Raw genomic sequence first — 18,748 nt, 5'->3', positions numbered from 1 at the left:
TGGTATTAGGAATACATTTGCCTCCTGCGTGAACTGTACATAGCTGAATAGACTGTATTTTAACGTCGGTCATATGGTGGTACTTGGAGAGCCAGCTACGTTCTCAGGTGGTACTTGGTGTAAAAAGTTTGAGAACCACTGGACTAGAACATACAAACTATGACATATCTACAGGAGATGTACAATATACATGAACATCATTTAACTACAATGCTGGAGCTTTGGGATTAATATATTACATTTGTGAATAATTCCAACAGAGGCAGGTAATATCCAGCCCACTCATCAGCATGATCCTGCAACAACACTATAGCTACTGTACAGAGCAAAGACAAAGGCTACGTCAATCAATAAATGAAATAGATTGGGAGTATTACATATGAGGGCAATAATGACACCAGCGGACAATCCAAACAAGAGACCATGTCATGCTTAACTCTTTCATGACCAACAATGTTTATATACGTTATTGGGCGCCAACCGTTAACACATTCAGCGCCAGAGGTTGCTGTGGGCCGTATGGCCGTGTGTGCCAGCGCTTTAAAGGGGAGATGAAGAATAGCGATATAAATGTGAGGTTTTGCCCGCTGCTCACCACCTTTTCTCTGTTTTCTTTAAGCCTACTGTTAGAAATTCCCTTCTCACTCACTCTCTCTAGCCCCCACCCTCTCGTTCTTTACTCTCGTTTACTCTCAGTGGCCACACCTGGACTATTATCAATTACCTCTCGCACCTGTGGTGGCAGGCTAATTAGTTCCCCTGTGGGCTTTAAATACGAGGGCTCTTCCCCTCGTTTCGGCGTGGGGTCGTGTTGTATTCATGCTGAGTCATATTCTCTAACATCTAGACTCTTTCGGGAGATCCTCTGGTCTACCAATGCTGTATATGGATTTCTCCAGCCTTGAGATGTTTTGCTCCAGCCTTCGTCTGCTGTCGCCGTAGCCTGTGGAGGAGACTGTTCTGCGCTCCCTGTAACTTCCACGGGAGGCACCCCAGCGTTCCACTGCAGACCCCAGCGCAGCTGTTCGTCCTGACGCACATCTAGACCAACGCGCATCTTCCGGACCCTCGGGCTTGGCACGCTCTCCAGTCACCAGCGCGCAACGCGCATCTGCAAGGGCTTGGCACGCTCTCCAGTCACCAGCGCGCAACGCGCATCTTCAAGGGCTTGGCACGCTCTCCAGTCTCCAGCACGCAACGCGCATCTTCAAGGGCTTGGCACGCTCTCCAGTCTCCAGCGCGCAACGCGCATCTTCAAGGGCTTGGCACGCTCTCCAGTCTCCAGCGCGCAACGCGGATCTTCCAAAGATCCTCGTGCTTGGCACACTCCTCCTCTCAGACGCACCCCGAGGCGTCTCTCGGTTCCGACGCGCACACCAAGGTGTGCCGCGCACTCTGTTCCTCGGCTCCGACAGCGGCTACCCGGTGGACGACACCCTCGCCCCCGCCACTGTTCCGACACGCACACCAAGGTGTGGCGCGCACTCTGTTCCTCGGCTCCGACAGCGGCTACCCGGTGGACGACACCCTCGCCCCCGCCACTGTTCCGACGCGCACACCAAGGTGTGGCGCGCACTCTGTTCCTCGGCTCCGACAGCGGCTACCCGGTGGACGACACCCTCGCCACCGCCACTGTTCCGACGCGCACACCAAGGTGTGGCGCGCACTCTGTTCCTCGGCTCCGACAGCGGCTACCCGGTGGACGACACCCTCGCCACCGCCACTGTTCCGACGCGCACACCAAGGTGTGGCGCGCACTCTGTTCCTCGGCTCCGACAGCGGCTACCCGGTGGACGACACCCTCGCCACCGCCACTGTTCCGACGCGCACACCAAGGTGTGGCGCGCACTCTGTTCCTCGGCTCCGACAGCGGCTACCCGGTGGACGACACCCTCGCCACCGCCACTGTTCCAGCACTCTGTTCCTCGGCTCCGACAGTCGGCTACCCGGTGGACGACACCCTCGCCACCGCCACTGTTCCAGCACTCTGTCCCTCGGCTCGGACAGCCAGCCACCCGGTGGCGATGCCCTCGCCCCGCTGCTGTCCCTGTACCTTTACGCATACGCCTGGGTGAGTTTTGATTGTGATGTCACTCACTCAGCGTAATGCTTTTTGCCCCCGTTCCCGCTGCTGTCCCTGTACCTTTACGCATACGCCTGGGTGAGTTTTGATTGTGATGTCACTCACTCAGCGTAATGCCTCTTGCCCCCGTTCCCGCTGCTGTCCCTGTACCTTTACGCATACGCCTGGGTGAGTTTTGATTGTGATGTCACTCACTCAGCGTAATGCCCCTTGCCCCCTTCCCGCTGCGTTTCCTGTACCATTACGCATACGCCTGGGTGAGTTTTGATTGTGATGTCACTCTCCCAGCGTATTGCCTCCGTTAGTTCTCACTTAGTTATTAGTTTGGACATTTCATCTCCCACTCTGTTTTATTCTCTCGTGGATATTATTTTGGACATTTCATCTCCCACTGTGTGTTTGTTCACACGAAGATAGTATTTACTTTGTTTCTTTGTTATTTGGACTGTTCTGCATCTGCTCTGTTTGTTCCCTTTGAATATTAACCCTCTCCTCTGTTCTGCAGAGCGGCCCAGATGTTTTCCCACCAGTCCCCAGTTCCTCCCTGTCCCCAGCCCGCCTCCGCGGTTCTCTGTCCCCAGTTCCTCCCTGTTCCCCAGCCCGCCTCCGCGGGCCTCAGTCCCCTCTGTCCCTAGTCCTCTATCCCTAGCTCTCCTAGTCCCTAGTCCTCTCTCCCTAGTTCTCCTTGTCCCTAGTTTACCTAGTCTCTAGTTCCTCTGTCCCTAGGCGTTCCCTTAACCTTCCCTTAGGCGTTCCCTTACTTTCCCATAGTGTTCCCTTTTCCTGCCCGCCTCTTAAAGGCACTTTACCTTCCCCTCTTGTGTTATTCCAGTGTTTTGTGTTTTCTCCCTTAAAGGGACAGTGCCCTTTTTCCCTGTTCTAAATAAATATCTGTTTCTTGGCAAACCACCATACCTGTCTTGTGTTGTGCGATTGGGGTCGGTTACAAACCATAACAGTACGACCCCACCAAATCGACGACCCCAGCCAGCACAGACGGTGTATGTTGAGTTTGCCTTTTTTTTCTTGTTCCCTCTAGTTCCCCTCTAGCTCCCCTGTTAGCTCCCCTGTTAGCCCTGTTGGCTTCCCTGTTAGCCCAGTTTAGCTCCCCTGTTAGCCTGTTAGCTCCCCTGTTAGCCCTGTTGGCTTCCCTGTTAGCCCTGTTTGACCCCCCTGCAGCTTGTTAGGCCTCTACTACCAGCATGGCCCCTGTCTGCTAGCCTTGCCCCGGCTGCTAGCACAGCCTCTATGTTTATGCAGCCCTTGCTGCTGGCATAGGCCCTGTAGCTAGCCATGCCAGGCAGCTAACCTAATTCCCTCTGCATGGCCCCGGTCTGCTAGCTTGGCCCCGGCTGTTAACACAGCCTCTATGTTAATGCAGCCTTGCAGCTGGCATAGGCCCTGTAGCTAGCCAGGCCCAAGCAGCTAACCCGGTCCCTCTGCATGGCCTCCACTTTTTTGTGTAGTTTCCCCACTGCTAGGACTGCCTTTTCAGCTAGCAAGGTCAGTTTATCCCACTGCTAGGACTGCCCTTTCAGCTGGCAAGGTCAGTATTCCCACTGCTAGGACTGCCCTTTCAGCTAGCAAGGTCAGTTTATCTCACACAGCTAGGACTGTCCTTCCAGCTAGCTTGTTCTCTCATGCTGGTCCAGCCCTGTCTGCCAGCCTAGCTCCGGCAGCTAGCGCAGCCTCTATGTTAATGTAGCAGTACAGCTGGCATAGGCCCTGTAGCTATCAGTGCCTTGGCAGCTACCCTTTCCCCCTGCTAGCCTAGCTCGGCAGCTAGCGCAGCCTCTATGTTGATGTAGCAGTACAGCTAGCATAGGCCCTGTAGCTATCAGTGCCCTGGCAGCTACCCTTTCCCTCTGCTAGCCTGGCTCCGGCAGCTTGCGCAGCCTCTATGTTGATGTAGCGGTACAGCTAGCATAGGCCCTGTAGCTATCTGTGCCCTGGCAGCTAACCTTCCCTCTGCTAGCCCTTTCCCGGTGCTACCATGGTTACCCCTTTGCTACCCTGCTTGCCCCTCAGTTCTCTAGACCCAGTTCCTCTAGACCAGTTCTCTAGACCAGTTCTCTAAACCAGTTCCCTAGACCAGTTCTCTAGCCCGGTTCTCTAGACCAGTTCTCTAGACCCAGTTCCTCTAGACCAGTTCCTCTAGACCAGTTCCCCCAGTTGCCCCTCTGCTACCCCTCGGCGACCCTGTTTCTTTTGCTAGCCCCACTCTTGTGGTGGCTTCCCCTGCTGGCTTGGCCAGTACCTCTTGTTTTGCCCCCTGCCACTCTGTCTGTATTTGTTTTGGGTCGCCGGGTGGCTCCCGTTGAGGGGGGGGTACTGTGAGGTTTTGCCCGCTGCTCACCACCTTTTCTCTGTTTTCTTTAAGCCTACTGTTAGAAATTCCCTTCTCACTCACTCTCTCTAGCCCCCACCCTCTCGTTCTTTACTCTCGTTTACTCTCAGTGGCCACACCTGGACTATTATCAATTACCTCTCGCACCTGTGGTGGCAGGCTAATTAGTTCCCCTGTGGGCTTTAAATACGAGGGCTCTTCCCCTCGTTTCGGCGTGGGGTCGTGTTGTATTCATGCTGAGTCATATTCTCTAACATCTAGACTCTTTCGGGAGATCCTCTGGTCTACCAATGCTGTATATGGATTTCTCCAGCCTTGAGATGTTTTGCTCCAGCCTTCGTCTGCTGTCGCCGTAGCCTGTGGAGGAGACTGTTCTGCGCTCCCTGTAACTTCCACGGGAGGCACCCCAGCGTTCCACTGCAGACCCCAGCGCAGCTGTTCGTCCTGACGCACATCTAGACCAACGCGCATCTTCCGGACCCTCGGGCTTGGCACGCTCTCCAGTCACCAGCGCGCAACGCGCATCTGCAAGGGCTTGGCACGCTCTCCAGTCACCAGCGCGCAACGCGCATCTTCAAGGGCTTGGCACGCTCTCCAGTCTCCAGCACGCAACGCGCATCTTCAAGGGCTTGGCACGCTCTCCAGTCTCCAGCGCGCAACGCGCATCTTCAAGGGCTTGGCACGCTCTCCAGTCTCCAGCGCGCAACGCGCATCTTCCAAAGATCCTCGTGCTTGGCACACTCCTCCTCTCAGACGCACCCCGAGGCGTCTCTCGGTTCCGACGCGCACACCAAGGTGTGCCGCGCACTCTGTTCCTCGGCTCCGACAGCGGCTACCCGGTGGACGACACCCTCGCCCCCGCCACTGTTCCGACGCGCACACCAAGGTGTGGCGCGCACTCTGTTCCTCGGCTCCGACAGCGGCTACCCGGTGGACGACACCCTCGCCCCCGCCACTGTTCCGACGCGCACACCAAGGTGTGGCGCGCACTCTGTTCCTCGGCTCCGACAGCGGCTACCCGGTGGACGACACCCTCGCCACCGCCACTGTTCCGACGCGCACACCAAGGTGTGGCGCGCACTCTGTTCCTCGGCTCCGACAGCGGCTACCCGGTGGACGACACCCTCGCCACCGCCACTGTTCCGACGCGCACACCAAGGTGTGGCGCGCACTCTGTTCCTCGGCTCCGACAGCGGCTACCCGGTGGACGACACCCTCGCCACCGCCACTGTTCCGACGCGCACACCAAGGTGTGGCGCGCACTCTGTTCCTCGGCTCCGACAGCGGCTACCCGGTGGACGACACCCTCGCCACCGCCACTGTTCCAGCACTCTGTTCCTCGGCTCCGACAGTCGGCTACCCGGTGGACGACACCCTCGCCACCGCCACTGTTCCAGCACTCTGTCCCTCGGCTCGGACAGCCAGCCACCCGGTGGCGATGCCCTCGCCCCGCTGCTGTCCCTGTACCTTTACGCATACGCCTGGGTGAGTTTTGATTGTGATGTCACTCACTCAGCGTAATGCTTTTTGCCCCCGTTCCCGCTGCTGTCCCTGTACCTTTACGCATACGCCTGGGTGAGTTTTGATTGTGATGTCACTCACTCAGCGTAATGCCTCTTGCCCCCGTTCCCGCTGCTGTCCCTGTACCTTTACGCATACGCCTGGGTGAGTTTTGATTGTGATGTCACTCACTCAGCGTAATGCCCCTTGCCCCCTTCCCGCTGCGTTTCCTGTACCATTACGCATACGCCTGGGTGAGTTTTGATTGTGATGTCACTCTCCCAGCGTATTGCCTCCGTTAGTTCTCACTTAGTTATTAGTTTGGACATTTCATCTCCCACTCTGTTTTATTCTCTCGTGGATATTATTTTGGACATTTCATCTCCCACTGTGTGTTTGTTCACACGAAGATAGTATTTACTTTGTTTCTTTGTTATTTGGACTGTTCTGCATCTGCTCTGTTTGTTCCCTTTGAATATTAACCCTCTCCTCTGTTCTGCAGAGCGGCCCAGATGTTTTCCCACCAGTCCCCAGTTCCTCCCTGTCCCCAGCCCGCCTCCGCGGTTCTCTGTCCCCAGTTCCTCCCTGTTCCCCAGCCCGCCTCCGCGGGCCTCAGTCCCCTCTGTCCCTAGTCCTCTATCCCTAGCTCTCCTAGTCCCTAGTCCTCTCTCCCTAGTTCTCCTTGTCCCTAGTTTACCTAGTCTCTAGTTCCTCTGTCCCTAGGCGTTCCCTTAACCTTCCCTTAGGCGTTCCCTTACTTTCCCATAGTGTTCCCTTTTCCTGCCCGCCTCTTAAAGGCACTTTACCTTCCCCTCTTGTGTTATTCCAGTGTTTTGTGTTTTCTCCCTTAAAGGGACAGTGCCCTTTTTCCCTGTTCTAAATAAATATCTGTTTCTTGGCAAACCACCATACCTGTCTTGTGTTGTGCGATTGGGGTCGGTTACAAACCATAACAATAAACATAGTCATAGCATCAAATTAGTATTTAGATAAACCACAGAAAAAAATCACGTTATAAAAATAAGGTGTTTCTAAGAAAAAACGATTTGTTATGTCCATTTATGTAGCATTTATGAACATGTGCGCCGCCATTTTGTTGCTGACATCACGGTGTTGGTTTGGTCTGGCCAGTATGATAAATGCTCCGCGACGCTGGTTGAACCGTAGCTAGGTAGCCAGTATGCTAAATGCTCCGCGACGCTGGTTGAACCGTAGCTAGGTAGCCAGTATGCTAAATGCTCCGCGACGCTGGTTGAACCGTAGCTAGGTAGCCAGCACGCTAAATGCTCCGCGACGCTGGTTGAACTGCCTGGGCCGGTCTGTCTGTCGAAGACCGAGGGAACCGCATCGGGCTTCAGCTGATTAGTGGTCTTCTGGACAAACCTCCCACCCTCAACATAATCCGAAGCAATGAAGTGTTCGCTGCAGATCTTCATTCCCTGTCCAACAGGCTGATCGCGCCGCTTGAGTGCAGCCAGCCAACGTGCCAACAACACTGTTTTTTTCACTGGTAGTTTGTGGAAATGAACCAACTTTCCTCTCTCTTTCACGCGGTAAAATTAGTTTGAACAGCCGGGAGCAATACAAAAAGAACCACCGCGGTCCCGTTGTTTGGTAGGCAACGTTGCATTTACTGACTGACCTTCAAGACACTCCATGTTTACTAGGCAGCTAACCAGCAGTGTAAACCAGGAGCCAGACCAAACCATCTAAAATGGCGCCGCCTATGGCGAAAACAGGGAAATTACATTTGAGTTTTCAGAAAAATAAGCAGGATTTCACATTTGATTATAGGACCCTGTCTTACCCAAGGTACACAACAAACAAACTAGGCTCATATTGTTCAATGCTTCATCTCCCCTTTAAGGAATGGGGATACATGCCGGTGTTTGCAGTGCTAAAACTATATTAAATATTATAGCTATGGATCTAATAATATAGTCGATTGTCATTGAGTTTCTTCCCGTCACGATGCAAAAAACAGATACATTTTTCATCCATACATTCCCGTTTTATACCGTGGTGAATATGAGTATAGTTTTAGAGTAATTCTGTGTAATCCCAGGAAACGCCGCTAAGCAGCGTTTAGTGCATGTCACTATAAATCGTGCCATTCCTCCCTTGGATCAACAATCAATCTGAAATCAACGCTATATTATCTGTATTATGTTTCATCATGCATGCATGAAAGGGTGGGGGGGGGGGGGGGGTTCTATGCTTCGATCGTCACCAATGGCATACGTTGTGGAGTAACGTTACATAACACTACAGGATCACAACAAAGGCATGCTCGGATCAACGCAAGATTGGTACCATATAGCACTTACCTTGACTAGGATGTACCACACAAAGAATATTCCAATTATCTGATCGCCATTCCAAGTATTGATGTCGATCGTGTTGCCAACATAATCCACCGAAGTACATGAATTGGCGTTGCTTGATTATCCCCAATCCATGCGTTATAAACGTTACTACTGCCCGACTAGGAAAACCTGGACCGGACTTTTTAGATCGACGTACAGGCGGAGCCAGAGAGATTCCAAGGATGTGCAATACCGGCCGCAAGGCGTTAGGCGGCGGTATTGGACGTTTGCGATCTCAGACCCATTCCCAATGATAATATATAATATAATGATAATATGCATTGGTGGTGAGCGCTTTGCCCACTGCACCACCTAGCCGCCCTCTTTTTTTCCGATTTTTAATATTCTATTCAATGTCACGGACCTGTATGTTGCCGTTAAAAGGCATACTGGGACCCTGAGGGTGCAGTACCGGCCAGCTCCTCCCAGGTGGCAGTATCGAGAGTGCAGTAAACCCTGTTCCAGACCGCGTGTTTAATTATGTTATGTTTAAACAGCTCCGGGCACAGTTTTTTAGTACAGGGAAGCCTAGGGCTTCACTCAATCGCATTGAATTGTTTTCGGGACAATCGGTGCATGTGTTGTGCCGTATTATGTTGTGGACCAGATGGACATCAGATGGACCAGATGGCGATCAAACAATTGGAATATTCTTTTTGGAATAGCCCCGACCACAGGTAAGGACTATCTGACGTCAATTTCAGCTTGATCCACCAATGTTTTCATACCGATCCAGCTGATCGGCGTGTGTTGTGGTAATAACGAATGCCGTTACTGGCAATCAAAGCATCAGAAACGACCCCCCCCTCCCATTCTATGCATTCATGATGAAACATAATACCTATTATATACATTTGATTGTGTGTCCAGGGACGAAACGCCAATGCTTTTAGTAGAATTTACGTTGCGCCCTATAGCCAGCCTCGCAGGAATTAGCCCGGATCATTCCGAAATTATACTTATATTCACCACGGCATAACGCGCGAACGTATTCATGAAAAAAACGTATTCTTTTTTGCATCTTGGACAGAAGATAGTTACTGTCAAATGACCATAGTATTGTATCCATAGCTATACTAGAATTTAGATATAGCTCTACAAACAATGTGACACACTCCTATCTTTAACAGCATGGCCTAGCTAGAACAGGATAAGGAATATCCTCAGCCCTGAATGAGTTAACACTTTGATTGCCCAACCCGAGTTTTCTCTGGGTTTGCCCATCACGAGAATATTAGTTTTTTCTTGTTTATTTTTTTTATTAGCGATCTGAATTCATATTTCATCAACCGAGTCTACCGTTGGTAAATCAGCCACCCCAGGCGCACAGATGTGAAAAAAGCGCCCCCTATCGTCTCCCAGATAGTAATTCACCCTTTGGATTGGACTCAATGAAAAGGCATGAGAAAAAGAAACCCGGACTCCACATTTTACTTCTCACGCATGTGACCGGAGTCGATCAGCTTCATTCTGGACCCTCAGAGCAGCGGGGATTATGTGTTTTACAGTATACGCGGTGGATCAATAAAAGGATCGATTTTCGGAATGGCGATCAGGAATTGGAATAATCCATTTGGATACCATCTGATCTTAGGTAAGGAATCTATTTTACCAGTATTAGGATAATCAGACCTTTTTTCACGGAGATAAGCTTTCCCCCTATAATGTGATATGGCTGTTTGACTGTAAAAGCGATCAGGAACTGAGAGAATCGATTTTCAGCGCGCGGCACCAGCGTGCACACGTACACATATACTATCGATAATCTAGCGTTTATTTGAAAACGATTCATAAATAGGCCGAAAAATTACAACGTTCTAGAATATTCCAGTACAGGGCGATTATCATGGAATCTCTTCTTTTTTCCGTGAAAACGAGGGCTTTTCAAAATTATATAAAACGGAAATAAACCGATAAAAAAACAATCCGCTTCGATGTTGACTGGAAATGGGTCATTGATAATGCGACGGGCAGATTAGACACATAGCCATAATTTAAAACATAGATTAGGCGATATTAACGTTAACATTGAAGTGGTGCTGGGCATTCAAGGGGGTAAAAAGGAAAACACGGCCGGCTCTGAAAGTGTTAAATTTTTTTACAGTCTTCGTCCCGCGGACCAAAAGATCCACACAAGCTCCTCGAACACTAGCCGTGTTTGCAACCGGAGTCTCACGACAAGCTTTGCAATAAATGATATGTTGACCGGTAGCATCCTCCTCAACCCCTACCCAGTCTAATCCCCACGAACTCCATCGTACTCTGCTTTAAAAAAAATTATTTGAGGACCTGGGGAATCTGCTTCTCACTCTTTTTCCTTCGTGTTTTTATAGTTTGGTAAAAAACGCTCCATCTTGTCTGTCTTCAAAATGCCATCAAATGCTGGTGAGCTGCTCACCTGCTAATGTGAGAGGGTGGGGAGAGTGACGTTGACATCGGCGTCTGATCAAAACAGATTTAATAAATCACGTCTTTCACTCGTCGGTTAAATAAATAGTAATATACATTTTTATACTATGTTTGATAACGTAATGTTAATGACATTAATAATGTCTCCATATATATATATATATCATTAGTAAACTGTCTGGGGCTTTTTGTCCCCCCCGGCCCCCCAACGCTGCGTGAACGCTGAAACCAACGACAACCTCCGCCTCCCAACGAAGCGATAAACTCATCCCAATAGTATGCAACTGCAGAGCCGCAGAGCCAGCGGCACTATCAGGTCCGGTCTGGGGACCGCTCCGCAGCGCCACCCACCCAATGGCTGAATTGCCAATGGTTGAATTGGAGTACTGCACTGTGCGGGCACAACTGTGAGCTCTGCGGCTCCGCAGCTGCACGCCTCTCGCTAATCCAGCACCAAGCTCCCGCACCAGTAAACTGTCGGGGGCATTTTGTGCCCCCCTTAAATGATTTTCGAGGGCATTTTGTCCATTTTCACGGGCATTTTGCCCCGAGCCCCCGTTAATTTCGCACCCTGCCTACAATTCCCTACTATCCCCAGCAAAGCTCCTCCTCTTTACGCTCAGTTGTGACTTCTGGATGTCCAACATGGAACACATGCCTGTTGAGTGTGAAGTCACTACAGCAGTGTATGCATTGCCGTTGACCTTTGACCTTTTCTGCTTTTCACCATAGAAACAAGTCTACAGTTGAAGTGGCGTAAGGTGTTGGTGTCAGAGCGGCAGTGCTTCCATGTGTTATATATATATATATATATATATATATATATATATATATATATATATATATATATATATATATATATATATATATATATATATATATATATATATATATACAAATAAGAGGGAATTATTTTCACAGGACATTATGACCAGAGATGTGGCTCATAATGAACAGGACGCCTATTGCTTAATGCCAAGCCTGTAGTGCTGCTTTTGCTTCCGCGTTTTCCCTGATTGGCTGCGCCATGCCCCGCGGCAGGCGCGGCAACCGCAGAGCAGAGCGGCAGAGCGAGCGGAGCGGCAGAGCGAGCGGAGCGGCAGAGCGCGAGCGGAATTATGTAACCGCCGGCGTAATCCGCCATGATTTTCATTCGGCGCTTCAGCTCACCTGGCAGAGCAGCGGTCCTGCGGTCCGTTGTTGACGAGTTCGAATCCCATCACATTTTTTTTTTAACGTGATTTTTTTTTTAACGTGTATTCTTTCGCCGGTTAAGGTTAGGCATGGTTAAGGTTAAGGTTACGGTTAGGCATTGTTTCGGAGTTGGTTAAGGTTAGAACGGTTAAGTTTAGGCGCTGTTAAGGAGCTGGTTAAGGTTAGAGTTTGTCTTAGAGAATGGCAATATTCTTTCTATGGTTAAGGTTAGGCATGGTTAAGGTTAAGGTTAAGGTTAGGCATTGTTTCGGAGTTGGTTAAGGTTAGAACGGTTAAGTTTAGGCGCTGTTAAGGAGCTGGTTAAGGTTAGAGTTTGTCTTAGAGACAGCCTATTTCCGCACTGCCGCTCTCCCGCGTTGCCGCGGTCACATGGTCAAATTGTCACATTCTTGCACTACTGGCTTGTGAAAAAGCAACACGCGAACAGGACACTCATTTAGCATAGTAGTAATAATAATAATAATAATAAAAAACAAATCATCCAAATCCTGAATTGAGCTCCGAATGCCAATATACAGAACAAATTCTGAACCATTGAAACCTTTCACGGCCAGCCGCCAGCCCTACGGCATTCTGGGACGGAGACGCAGCTCAAACAGGAATCTCTCTGAGGCGTGTGTGTGTTTACCTTGTGATGCAGCCGGATTCGCAAGATGTGTGTATGTGTGTATGTGAGCCAGGAAAACAAATGTTTGTTGGATTACAGCTACTTTAGCGTTATCAGATCAAAACAATGGTTTGTGTTTTCACATTTACAAATTGTACCAACAACATGTCGCGGGATGGAATGAATGGAGTGGATACGGACGATTAGTCTAGCTTAAATCTCAGGAAGAGGTGTTTTTGGCAAACAACTAGGCTAGTGGTCCATATCCGCTTCCATCCATTTGTGCTAAACTAGGCTAGCTTGTAGCTTTCTACTGAACACACAATGGAAATTGGTATCCAATCTATCCATCTTCTTGTCTTCTATCCACCATGAAATAAACAAGCTACAGTATAGAGTATAGGATCGGTGCATCCCTAGTAAATAAGAACATCATACGATATAATAATATGGAGCTGCAACAGATAGAAACATAGCATTCCCATTTACATACAGTACCGACATATTTACAGTAACAGATGTCTACAGAGTTACGTACGTAATGAGTGAATAATGTCAAAAAGTGGTATTTCTTTTGTACATATACTCTACATTCCGACAGCCATCACTGATATAGTGTTTGGTCCGTAACATGGGTCATCCCAGTCCCTCCGCTCTTCAGTAAACGGAAAATAAATGTTCCCGTATCCCGTTTTGTTGATTTTAACAAAAATATTTATATCTTATTATTACTAATGCATAAGGCAGGTGAGGGGGCACATCAACCCAGGTGGCCTGGCCTGTGATCCATACCCTGTGCTCACATCAGATCAAAACAATGGTTTGTGTTTTCACATTTCCAAATTGTACCAACAACATGTCGCGGGATGGAATGAATGGAGTGGATACGGACCATTAGTCTAGCTTAAATCTCAGGAAGAGGTGTTTTTGGCAAACAACTACAGTAGGTTAGTGGTCCATATCCGCTTCCATCCATTTGTGCTAAACTAGGCTAGCTTGTAGCTTTCTACTGAACACACAAAGGAAATTGGTATCCAATCTATCCATCTTCTTGTCTTCTATCCACCATGAAATAAACAAGCTACAGTATAGAGGTTAATAAAAGCATTCACCATGAAATAAACAAGCTACAGTATATAGAGGATAATAAAAGTATCCACCATGAAATAAATGAGCTGAAGCTATAGAGGCTAATAAAAGTATCCACCATGAAATAAATGAGCTGAAGCTATAGTGGCTAATAAAAGTATCCACCATGAAATAAATGAGCTGAAGCTATAGAGGCTAATAAAAGTATCCACCATGAAATAAACAAGCTACAGTATCAGTCACTGCCACCAATTCATCATCCGCTCATTTCCATCAGCCAATCAGTTGGACTACTTAGACGTCATTCTGCGATGGAAGCATCAAAGGACCCAAACACATACACACATGTATGGAAGCAAAGCCGTTTTGACATTGATGTCAGAAAGCAGTCCCTCATGTACAGTACATCTGCTCAGGTGTGTGGGCTCTATGTCAAGTGTAAAACACATCACTACACAAAGACACAAACACTTAGGAGGTTTCCTCAGAAAGAAGCCAGCCTGATGGATACCCGATGCAGTGGCAGATTTACAGGAATGGAAAATGTATGACAAAATTACTAAATATTCCATCAGGCCCTACACAAATCTGAACGGGGATTTGAAAATATGCCTATACTCTATTATGGGTTCTTCTGAGATATCAGATGAGAGAGAACTTTTATTATCCCTCGACAGAAACTGCATTGTAGTCAATGGTACAATGAATCATTGTTGGGAGAGAATGTACAGAGGTAAATAATAGGGATGCACCGATCCGATATTGGTATCGGCCGCCGATATCAGTAAAATAGCTGGACCGGGTATCGGTAAAAAAATATATATTGGATTTTTTTTACTTTTTTTCTTTTATAATAAAGAAAATAAGAAAATAACCATTCAGTACATTTATGTGTTCATTTGTTACATTTAGTTTCACTAAGTTAGGAAAGTAATGTTAAGTCAAGCCTGATGTTGCCTTGCACAAAAGAATGATCCCAGTCTCTTCCACACAGTGACAGTGAGGCATACAGTTTATTAATTGAATGAATGAAGTTTATTTTCTGTCTTTGTTTACAACAAATCAAAAACACACTTGTGATCCTTTACAATTCTTTTAAAAAAAAAAATTTAATTGAAAAAAAATACGTGGATTAAATCTTTTTTTTTATATACTTTTTTGTAAAAAATTTAATCGGATCGGTATCGGCCGATACCCAAACCCAGGTATCGGTATCGGGACTGAAAAAGTCGGATCGGTGCATCCCTAGTAAATAAGAACATCATACGATATAATAATATGGAGATGCAACAGATAGAAACATAGGATTCCTATTTACATACCGACATATTTACAGTAACAGATATCTACAGAGTTACGTACGTAATGAGTGAATAATGTCAAAAAGTGGTATTTCTTTTGTACATATACTCTACATTCCGACAGCCATCACTGATATAGTGTTTGGTCCGTAACATGGGTCTCCCAGTCCCTCCGCTCTTCAGTAAACGGAAAATAAATGTTCCCGTATCCCGTTTTGTTGATTTTAACAAAAATATTTATATCTTATTATTACTAATGCATAAGGCAGGTGAGGGGGCAAATCAACCCAGGTGGCCTGGCCTGTGATCCATACCCTGTGCTCACACACACCCACAGACACATTCACACACCTTCCTCCAGTACTTACGCTGAGGTGCGAGTTCTGAATGTCGAGTGCAGAGCACATGTCTGTGAAGTACTGGAGGTTCTTCTCGTCCAGCAGGATGTAGACGGGGACTTTGCGTTTGTTCGACGCCTCCATCAGATCACACATGAGGTCCACGTCTGTAAACACGTCCATCACCACCGCTATCACCTGCAGAGGAGATGAAGACATGAACATGTGCATGCAGGAATGCACGGGTGTGTCCATGCACATGTGAGCGAGCATGCACACATACACACATTTTACATGAGTTATTTTGAATCTGCTGATCAAATCACACATGCATAATTCAAATGTTTTATTTTATTTATCCTTTATTTAACAAGGAAGGTCCCATTGAGATACAAGACCTCTTCTTCCAGGGAGAAGACATGTCAGTTACAGGTTAAATATGCTTTTAGGATCTATGGATACAAACTGCATCATCTCAGCCACACTGGCTATACCAGAGCTGAAAATAAAAACAATTGTGCTAGTTGGCCTTTTCTTATGATTGACCCACCTCTGATATGTGCTTAAGGACTGATAACAGTTTGTCCAAACAGACTTGTCCCTACGGGTCAAATGGGCAACATATCTCTCAAGCAACTCCTCTATACTGTAGCCTACTACGACCTGTTAAGAAATACATTAGGGTTCAATTCAAGAAACAAAAATGCTTTTAGCCGACAGCAGACCTGTGAGGAAGAAAGAGCAGCAGTTCTAGGATGTGTACGTCGTGCACCACCACACACGTGCATGTTTATTCATGCAGGCTATGCATGCACACACACATACACACCAAGACAAACACAGCAGACATGAATGCAAACTGTGAACAGTAATGTTACATTTAAACACACATTCAATAGAATCAGAAGTACACCTACTACTTGGTAAGTACACCTATTAAGGGTTTGTTAGGTAAGTGTCCATCTAAGATGGTTCATTCAGTTGTATGAAGACTTATTAGAAGAAGGTTATATTGATGGATGTTTATGTGATAATTGCCTAAGCAATGCCGTAATATTTTGAAATTAGGCGTAGTGGCATATACTGCTTCTAAATACTTGCAAGTGACATTGGTTATTCAAATTAAGCACATGCTATTGAAGGAGTGAATGCTATAATAACTTGAATGATAGGCCTAATAATCTTTGTCTGAATGATAGTCTGTCTGAGGTCGTTTCGACAACAAAAATATTTAAGTCATTCATGAACAAAGGTGTCAAACTACCACCTGGTCAACTTCCTCATAATAACAATGAGGTCAATTAATAAGTAACAGACCGGTCTGTCTGCTTTTGAAGTCAGAGAGATAATCGCTTATCGAACATGACAGCAAACATGAGCACATAGGGCTCAGCAGGCGAGAAGCTTAATTAATTTGTAAAGTAAATTAAGCATGCACACACACACACACACACACACACACACACACACACAGACACAGACACACAACTTCAGAGAGGAAAAGGAATGCTCAAAGGGATCATGATTTATAACAGGTAAATTACCTCAGGTGAAACACATCTCCACTGTAGCCTATTCTGTGTTTATAACGGAATAACAGGCCTATCATTACACTCTTGATTTATTTGAGAAATAAAAACATGGTTGGCATCAACATAGCAAATACAATGGGGTTACACTTTTAATCAGCCACTGAGTCGATGGCTGTCAAGTTTTGCCCGTCACAGTTTTGTCAATTAGGCTGGCTACGTATGACATGTTGTTTATCATGGCCCATTTGCCTGAGGTTCTAAACTGCCTTGATAGATTACCTTACCTTTTTTGCTTTGTTTATTAAGGATCTGACGAGATCTTTAACATTGTGAGACTTGTCTCTCTGGAAATAGATCTGTGTCTCAGAGGGTCCATATCTCGAGGGCGACTCGGGCCAGCCCAGTTCCAACATAGGTGGCTCTTCATCGGACATCATAGGGAAATATGTCCCGGAGGTCAGTTCTGACACCGCGTCCCCATCTCCAAAGTCCCGCTCGTTGCCATTCGAGCTACCATTCGCATCCGAACTGCAGTTGTGTTTGGCCGCATGTTCGGTGATATATTTAATTTCCAGCTGTGAGAGAAAGTTCAGTTCTCTCTCCTCGTTCAGGACTCTGCGGTATTCCTTCTCGCCGGATTCCAGCAAGGCGTCTGTAGCCAAGCGGGCCGCCTCGTTGTGGCTGAGCTCCAGCGTGGAGACCTGTCGCCACGGGTTCTTCACTTCTTCCAGCCGGGTGGCGAGTTTGCCGAGCGGCTTCCGCCCGTTGTGGCTCGGCCGTAGGGCGTCCGAGCTTATCATTGTGCCGTTGTCGTCAGCACAATTAGATAAACGGTTGTTCAAGTCCTTCAAAAGTCGCTCGACACGTAAGTGATCTTACAAGCAGGCTATTATCCAAATAACAATGAGTTGCTATTCCTATTCGGTGAAAGCTGAAATGGACCTGGCTTCTCTAGTTGCCTGGTTTGCTGTGTGTCACTGCTTCTTTTTTTTCTCTGCTCACCTGTTGCTACCTGTCCTGTAGTGGTCTCCAACGTGTACTGACTCCTCCTCCTTGTCCCTCCTACTCACCCCCCCCCCCCTCTCTCTCTCTCTCTCTCTCTCTCTCTCTCTCTCTCTCTCTCTCTCTCTCTCTCTCTCTCTCTCTCTCTCTCTCTCTCTCTCTCTCTCTCTCTCTCTCTCTCTCTCTCTCTCTCCCCCTTTCCCTCTCTCGTCCCTTTCTAGCATTGAGTTGATTTTAAAGTAAAGTAAAGTAAATGCAAATTAATGTATGATGTGGAACGAGAGGGAGGACAATGCAATATTCCAAAACATCAGAATACACCCCCCCCCCTCCCCCAACTATCTGCTCACATGATGTGTGAAATGGAGAACAGGACTCTCTCTCTCTCCATGGTAGCATATTACATGCAGGCTTACAGACTCAATTCTGCTAAGAGCTCTGCCTGCCTCTCCTCCCCCTTCTCTCACATAATGTACACACACGCACGCACGCACGCACGCACGCACACACACACACACACACACACACACACACACACACACACACACACACACACACACACACACACACACACACACACACACACACACACACACACACACACACACACACACTCCTCCATCTGTCAAATTGGGATCAAGCCGTAATTAGTTGACAAAGGGGGATTACAGCCTTTGGACTTTGCATTGTTCTCTCTTTATAGCTCAATATCAACAGCAACAAGTGTATTCAAACTAATAAACATCTATGTGTGTGCTCTCAGTATATTGTTGTTTGCTTTTATTGTTGTCCTTGCTCAGCACCAACAACAATAAACTATTCTTTAAAGGCCCAATTGGTGATCCACACATGAACTAATGGGCAGCTCCACCACCAAAAGAAAAAAATAGGAATAATAATAATTTTTACTTGTATTTTCTGTGTTTTGTGGCTGTAAACGTTTTGTTTACAATTGTAAT

The 18,748-nt window shown here is 47.4% G+C and overlaps 1 protein-coding gene across 1 annotated transcript in view; it reads right to left on the bottom strand.

Moving 5' to 3' along the window:
* fam83c (family with sequence similarity 83 member C) overlaps positions 1-17,747 on the bottom strand; it is a 42,530-nt gene extending 24,783 nt beyond the window's left edge. The window contains exons 1-2 of the mRNA XM_084316556.1: positions 17,072-17,747; positions 15,286-15,453 (exon numbers count right to left, since the gene is read on the bottom strand). Of these exons, the coding sequence (XP_084172682.1) occupies positions 15,286-15,453; positions 17,072-17,587 (684 nt within the window). The 5' untranslated portion in view covers positions 17,588-17,747. The remainder of the gene's footprint in view (positions 1-15,285; positions 15,454-17,071) is intronic.
* Positions 17,748-18,748: the final 1,001 nt, after the last annotated feature.

The sequence above is a fragment of the Notolepis coatsorum genome, assembly GCF_963971535.1.
Source record: "Notolepis coatsorum genome assembly, chromosome: 6".
In the NCBI taxonomy this organism is placed as follows: domain Eukaryota; kingdom Metazoa; phylum Chordata; class Actinopteri; order Aulopiformes; family Paralepididae; genus Notolepis; species Notolepis coatsorum.
This window is presented reverse-complemented; position numbering and strand designations above follow the sequence as displayed.